Below are 7,542 nucleotides of genomic sequence, written 5' to 3'. Positions count from 1 at the left end.
GAGGTCATATATGCTGTCACAGTGTGTGTGTGTGTGTGTGTGTGTGTGTGTGTGTGTGTGTGTGTGTGTGTGTGTGTGTGTGTGTGTGTGTGTGTGTGTGTGTGTGTGTGTATCTGTGTGTGTGTGTGTGTGTGTGTGTGTGTGTGTGTGTGTGTGACAGCTGAGCAGCTGCCAGTGTACAAGCAAAGGGTCTTTTAACTAATAGATATCACTATGAAACATCCTCAGTTGATTGAACATACGTGACAACTATCGTGCGTATTATACATTTTCTGAAAATGGTTTCATTACATATGCAAATGAGGCAATATCTTATTAAATGATCTTGTAAAATGCTCTATAAATACGCTTTGGACTGATATGTAGACAAAGACATCTGCCTTTAAAGATATATGTATTGTCAAAACTCCATAGCCTACATGTTGCAAGAAAGGTTTAAACAAAAGATATCACCTTAAAGAGAACTTGACAATGATGTGTTGTGTTACAAGTTGTCTTAAATGTTCTGATATTATAAATGAGGCATTGACTTATTAAATCATTTCATAAAATGCTGAATGATTTGTTAAAGGGGCCATGTTATGCTTTTTGCAGATATCACTATGAAGCTCCCCCAGTTGTTTAATTCAATTAAAATGAGCATTTCTGGTTTCACACGTCTTTCAAAAATACTGTGTTAACATGCAAATGAAGCATTGTCTTATGTTAACTTTTCGTGAATTTAGAAGACTAGAGATGCAAAGTCGGTCAAATAAACACCTGAATGTGTATTTTGGATGTTTTCTTTGTACTAATCTGAGAGAAAACATGTAATGGAAGCAAAAATAGCTCAAAACTAGGCAACTACTTTTGTTGCCTTTAGCCTCGCCTTGTAAGTATATGTCTTGTTTTCCTTATTATTAGCAACATTTTATTTTTTCTACATCTATTTAGAAATCTGCCCCACTCCTTCTTCCTCTTCTTTGCCATCCTCACGTGTACTCTGTCAACAGCCTTGCAGTGTTTTCCTGCCACAGCTCTGAGTCTCTTCACGCCTCTGTAGCTCTACAAGCAAACACGCTGTAGTTTCGGTGGCGTTGTGTAACGGCAGCGCACACGACCACAGCGTCGTCCAACCAGCTATTAACGCACAGCCAAACTGCTCCTGCTATTTGTGTTCAAAGTGAGGATCTTAAATAAGCATGTCGCGTGTAAATAAACGGACTCCGAAGAACCGATGTTAGGCTGTAGTGTTTGGGAACCGCAGGTCTAATTGGTCAGGGAGAGAAAGAATTACAGAGTCAGAGTTTCAACGCAAACAAGCAACATAACAGAGAAAGAGAAAGGTTTGTATCTGTTGCAAAAAGCTGTGTGTGTGTGTGTGTATGTGTGTGTGTGTGTGTGTGTGTGTGTGTGTGTGTGTGTGTGTGTGTGTGTGTGTGTGTGGCTACAGTGACTGAAACGAGCTCTACCTGACATCTGTGAGCGATTAAAGGCGACTTCAGGTAGCACATGTTGCCTGAACTGAGATGTACATTTCCACATCTCCACAAAGCATAATAAACAATCAAATGAGAGGGGGGGGGGGGTACTTTCAGTGACCAGAGCACAGCACGGATTATTACTCTCTGATTGGAGAGTGGCAACGTTCGGTGAACTGAGAGGACAAAGGCAGTGTGTGTGTGTGTGTGTGTGTGTGTGTGTGTGTGTGTGTGTGTGTTTTAGTGAGGAGAGGTGCAACTAATGATTCACATAAAAAGAGGTGTCAGTATGTAACAGTGCATGTACGTGCTTAAGTACACTTTTGAGCTACTTGTATTGGACCTTGATTTCTTCAACTTTGTGTCTCAAATGCATTTCTGAAGGGAATAAGGTTGTTTTTCATCCACTAAATGCATTCAACAGTTCTAACGGGACAATAAGGACAAGCACTTTGGCTATGTTGCTTCCATAACGTGTTTTTCTTCCAACATAACAAATCCAAAATTAACATCCAGGTGTTTATTTGACTATACTTTGTCTTTTTGCACCTTTCAACTTCCGCTAAATCCACCCAAAGTTAAAGATGTGTTACTCAAATAACCAGGGTCTCCTATTAAAGGCAATTGCAGGCATTCTTTTTCCATTCAAAGCAAATCATATGCTGTGCTATTATAGATGAAGCTCCTCAGCAGTAAATAAAGAAGTTCAAATGAACCGTGCTTTGAGCAGCTGCAACATTAACACGTTCCTGACGGATTGATGCAGATATATTAATGCATTGTAATATAACTCGTTTTTTTATGCATAGTAAGAGTTTTTTTTATATTTCACCGATAGTCATTCTGTATTTTTCTTTAACATTGTGAAAGCAGGTCGTAATTAAGTATTTTTGACATGGGTGTATTGCTACTTGTATGCACGTAAAGGATCTCAATGCTTCCTGTAGTCACGTCAGTTGATCTGATACTTAAAGTCACCAGCGCTTTTACAAAACTAGTAGTGTATTGAAAAAGTTAGGATTCATATCTCTATAAATCCAGAAAGGAAATAAAGTTAAAACGATGTGAAACACAGCTCTTAAAAAACTTTTCTTGACTTTATGAGGAACATTTGGTAAAAAAGTGTGGAAGTTGAGCAGTCAGCAAAGTGAACAGTATTCACCATTCAGCAGATCATTGCTCTGTTGTTGGGAATAAGATACAAATCAGGAGCTGATGTTTGACAGCAACTCCGGCACAGCAGCAGTCCAAAGGAGCTCCAACTCCCTCCTTCCCTCCCCTCCTCCCTCCTAGAGTCACCCTCTTCCCCTCCTCCCTCCTTCTGCTGCTTTCAGAAAGGGAGTGTGTTCCTAGACTGCTGTCTCCCCCTATTGACCACATGCTGTAACTGTGATTATGGACAAATCGAAGAGAAGGACACTTTAAAACACCAGAAAATGTTTTTAAAAGTGGAAAATTGAAAGTGTGTATTGAAGATAATGATGCTAAATGTCATGAATAACTATTTTTAAACTGATAATCTTTCTTTTTTACAGGTTTTTTCTATAACCTTCATCAATATTTTGCAATTAATTCCTCCTTGTATGTTGTTGTATGTCACTTTTAGCATATAACTAATACAAATTATATTCCATAAATCTATTTAAATGTATCTTTCCCCTTATAGCCTTGTAAATATCTATAGGAAAATCCAGCGGAATTAAGCAGCACATATATGTCTTGTGGGCAGCGTGTGTGTGTGTGTGTATTTTAGGAGAAACGGTGTGTCTGTATGTGTGTTTTAAGAGAAAGTTCGGTGTGTGTGTGTGTGTGTGTGTGTGTGTGTGTGTGTGTGTGTGTGTGTGTGTGTGGTGCTGGTTAGCAGAGGGGGGAAATGGGATCAAATTCCTTCACGTCACAGGCTGTCGTCCAATCAGATTCGGGCTTTCCTGTGCAGCATGCTCGTGCTCTTATAAAAGCTGAAGGCGAACAGTGTGCAGTTCAAAGCACTCGCGCGTTCTGGGGATTCTACTTGGAGACTTAGAGGAACACTTTACCGTTTCATCCTGCACAGTTGAAGGCAGACTTTCAACCAGCTGGCTTGTTTTTGCTTCCTCGGACCCACTTGCAGAAAACGCACTCTTCCCAGGAGTCTGACAGAAACGTGTGCGTAAAGACAATCCAAATCGGTTTTACGCACGGGAGCAAAATAGATTGTTTTGTGCGCTTATCTCAGCTGATAGACTCTGGTCATTTTGGCAAGGTAAAGTCTAATTTAAAGACTTTTCCTTGCGTAAGGCATCAGAAAGAACTCCTCCGTTTCACTTGTATTTTGGCACCACACCGCTTTTCGTATGAATCTCCTCGACCCTTACCTTAAGATGACGGAGGAACAAGACAAGTGTCTCTCTGACGCCCCCAGCCCGAGCATGTCCGAGGACTCCGCGGGCTCCCCGTGCCCCTCGGGCTCGAGCTCAGACACCGAGAACACGCGCCCCTCAGAGAACGGGCTGCTCGGTGTGGACGCAGACTTCAAGAAGGAGGAGGACGATAAGTTTCCCGCTTGCATCCGCGACGCTGTGTCCCAGGTGCTCAAGGGCTACGACTGGACCCTCGTGCCCATGCCCGTGCGCGTAAACGGATCTTCTAAGAACAAGCCTCACGTGAAGAGACCCATGAACGCCTTCATGGTTTGGGCTCAGGCTGCCCGCAGGAAGCTCGCGGATCAATATCCTCACCTGCATAACGCGGAGCTCAGCAAAACTCTGGGGAAACTCTGGAGGTGAGTGTCAATGTGATGCTTTTCGGTTTTTAAACACCGATTTCTGCACACATTTAAGAAGTAATGTGCTTTTTATCTAGTTTGGCCTGTTTTCTGTCTTGTACATTTACTGTTTATCTTCTATGCAATGCTAAATTAAATAGTTTACATGGTGTTTTTTTGTTTGGGGAAATCATTTAAAGTGACTTTCGGTTAATTAATGGTCCCTTTTCCTCGCAGACTTCTCAATGAAGGAGAGAAGCGGCCGTTTGTGGAGGAGGCTGAGCGGCTCCGCGTGCAGCACAAGAAGGATCACCCGGACTACAAGTACCAGCCCCGGCGGAGGAAGTCTGTGAAGAACGGGCAGAGCGACGCGGAGGACGGCAGCGAGCAGACACACATCTCTCCCACCGCTATCTTCAAAGCCCTGCAGCAGGCAGACTCTCCGGCCTCCAGCATGGGAGAGGTGCACTCTCCGGGGGAACTCTCAGGTGAGCTCAGAGAACAGATGGCTCTCAGTAGGCAGACATTTCCAGAATCAGAATCTGGTGTAAATAGCCCAGGAGGTTTGCACTACAAGGGATTGTAGTGCAAACTTCGTGCAAATAGGAGAAAAGTGCAAAAATCGAAATTAAAAGAAACAAGAAAGAAAATCTAAAATGCTACTAAAAACCTTTTATTATATATTTAATGCTCCATGCTCCATTTTCTTCCTTATACTCTGATGACTTATTTTGAAAAGTTGATAAAAATCAAACCCTATTGGATTACACAAAATTAACACAGAGAGCCGGATCTAATCTGAAAGCAGAGTCTAATCTGTCTCATATTGTTTCACTCTCAGGTTCCCAGGGGCCTCCCACCCCCCCCACCACCCCAAAGACTGACATCAGCTCCGTCAAGATGGACCTAAAGCGTGAGGGGGGTCTCCGCTCTCTCTCAGACGGACGCCAGCTCAACATCGACTTCCGCGACGTGGACATCGGCGAGCTGAGCAGCGATGTCATCTCCCACATCGAGACCTTCGACGTCAACGAGTTCGACCAGTACCTGCCCCCCAACGGACACCCCGCCATCCCCGGCAGCGTCACGCCAATCACGTACACCGGCAGCTACAGCATCAGTGGTGGAGGAGGAGGGGGTCCAGGGAGCCCTCAGAATACAGCATGGCTGGCAAAAACCCAAACCCAAACCCAGCACTCTCTGGCCGCCGTCAGTTCCTCCGAGAGGACCCAAATCAAGACGGAGCAGCTGAGTCCGAGTCACTACACGGAGCAGCAGAGCTCCCCGCAACACGCCGCCTTCAGCCCCTTCAACCTGCAGCACTACAGCCCCCCTGCCTCCACCTACACCTCCTCCAGGGCGCAGCAGTACGACTACTCCGAGCACCAAGGGGGGGCAGGAACAGCTTCTTACTACAGCCACGCGGGGGCGGGACAAAGCTCGGGTCTGTACTCGACTTTCAGCTATATGAGTAGCAGCAGTCAGAGGCCAATGTACACACCCATCGCTGATAACGCGGGGGTGCCGTCCGTCCCTCAGACCGGCCCCCAGCACTGGGACCCAGCACCCGTCTACACCCAGCTCACCAGACCATGAAACCCCCCCAAAAACACTTTGAATTTGGGGAGGGGGGCTCCCTGAATCAGACACTTGAAGAGTAGAACAGCTGGACTTGTGATTGGCTCACGTCGTGCCTTGCTATCTTGATAGAAACGATATATATATATTTTTAGAGAGATGATAGAAAACAAAATCCTCTGTGAGGACTTTTCGATTGTTGATATTTCCGTAGGTACTGTGTATGTTTCTCTTATTTTTCTTCTGGCAGTTTGTAACCCATGGGGGTGGGGGAGAGGTCATTATTTGTACCTGTATGAACAGAAAGCTTTATATATTTCAAAAGGTCAGGAGCTAACCGGCTCTGTTCGACTTCAGTTCTATCTTGTGCCATTCAGCAAGTATGGTTTGTATTTAAGCTGTTGATTTGTTTATTCAAGAAATGTGTTATGATCGTCAGAAAAAGTTATTAGGCAACACAGAGAAAGAGAGGCTTGATTTCACAATGCCATTTTTGAAAAAGGGGGGGGACGGGACTGCAGCCCTTTCCACCATCCGTGCCTTGGATTTTTTACATTTTCTCAAACTTGTTGTATGTGTGTGTGAGAGTGTGTGTGATGGCCACAGCTGAGATTACACTTACCGTCTAACAGCGTGTGTTTGACAGCTACAGGAAGTCACCTTTGACTCTCCTCCCCCCCCCCCCCCCCTTTAGTCTCCTACCATGCTGGTCACCCTCCCCTCTCTGGGCAAACCCAGTTTAAAACTTTATTTATTTATTAGCTTTAATTTTATTTCAAAGTAATTATTTTGCATACTATTCTTATAACTAATTAAATGTTGTTTTTGAAATTTACATTGCATATCATTTCCCCCCCCCCCCTTTTCTTTTTTTTTTCAACCCAGGGGGTTCTTAGACAAAATGGTACACGCTGTAATCATCTTTTTTATTGTTTATTTATCTTATCTAAATGTCTATTTTAAGTATGTATTTGCCTTTTTCTGAGGGTCTGGGGGGGGGGGGGGGGCGGCGCTATCTAACGAAATGTGTACGGTTTATTTGTTATTTGTGAATTTCCTTTGAGTTGTACTTTAAACTATGGCTGGAAGAACTGGAAGAGTTTTGAAACTTTTGTTTTTGCGATCACAAGAAGGACCGTCCTTTCTTTCTGCTCCAATTCCTTTATCTCCTAATATCACAATGTTCCCAATACTTTCACCTTCTGTGATCTTGCCATGTATTTGTACTGTCTTTAAAGAATCTTTTGTATATGTATTTGCAATAAAAGAAGAAATATGCTATTAAAAACAACAGAACGTTTGTTATTTGTCCCTCACATTACAACAGAATGAGTGAAAGGGTTAAAAGAAAAGTGCCAAGAAACAAGATGAGTGTTTGTTTTCTAGGAAGCTTGAGTTTCTCCCCCCTGCTTTTATTGTCTTCCTCCCTCTCCCACTGTCAGCTGGTAGCAGCGGGGGGTCATGAAGCTTAGGGGGGGGCCAGTCAATAAAACTGTGGTGCTGTAAAAACTACGAAACAGTTTATTTTCAATACAAGAAACTTGGTGGTGGGTATATCATCTCTGTGGGGGAGGTTGCATTCGATCAGTCATACTTTAAGATCTAACTTTGGAGTTCAGCAACATATATTTTAGTCAACTTAAAGAAAGGTCCATCTTGTAAACATCAACAACAATATTTAACAACTTTCACTTGCAGTCAAACAGTCCTTTCAAGACTGAATCAAAGCAGTTTTTTATGCTTTTCTAAGCCACCAGCCTC

At 43.5% G+C, this 7,542-nt stretch overlaps 1 protein-coding gene across 1 annotated transcript; it reads left to right on the top strand.

Annotated features, from left to right (window-relative positions):
• Positions 1-3,435: 3,435 nt before the first annotated feature.
• Positions 3,436-7,082, top strand: LOC307026920 (transcription factor Sox-9-like). The gene is made up of 3 exons (XM_079695075.1): positions 3,436-4,221; positions 4,441-4,691; positions 5,045-7,082. The coding sequence occupies exons 1-3, from the start codon at positions 3,794-3,796 to the stop codon at positions 5,797-5,799; spliced, it is 1,434 nt and encodes a 477-aa protein (XP_079551201.1). The 5' UTR covers positions 3,436-3,793; the 3' UTR covers positions 5,800-7,082.
• The last annotated feature ends 460 nt before the right edge of the window (positions 7,083-7,542 follow it).

The sequence above is a fragment of the Notothenia rossii genome, assembly GCF_949606895.1.
Source record: "Notothenia rossii genome assembly, contig: scaffold_81, whole genome shotgun sequence".
NCBI lineage: Eukaryota > Metazoa > Chordata > Actinopteri > Perciformes > Nototheniidae > Notothenia > Notothenia rossii.
Note: the sequence above shows the minus strand (reverse complement) of the source record. Positions and strands in the feature narration are given on the sequence as shown.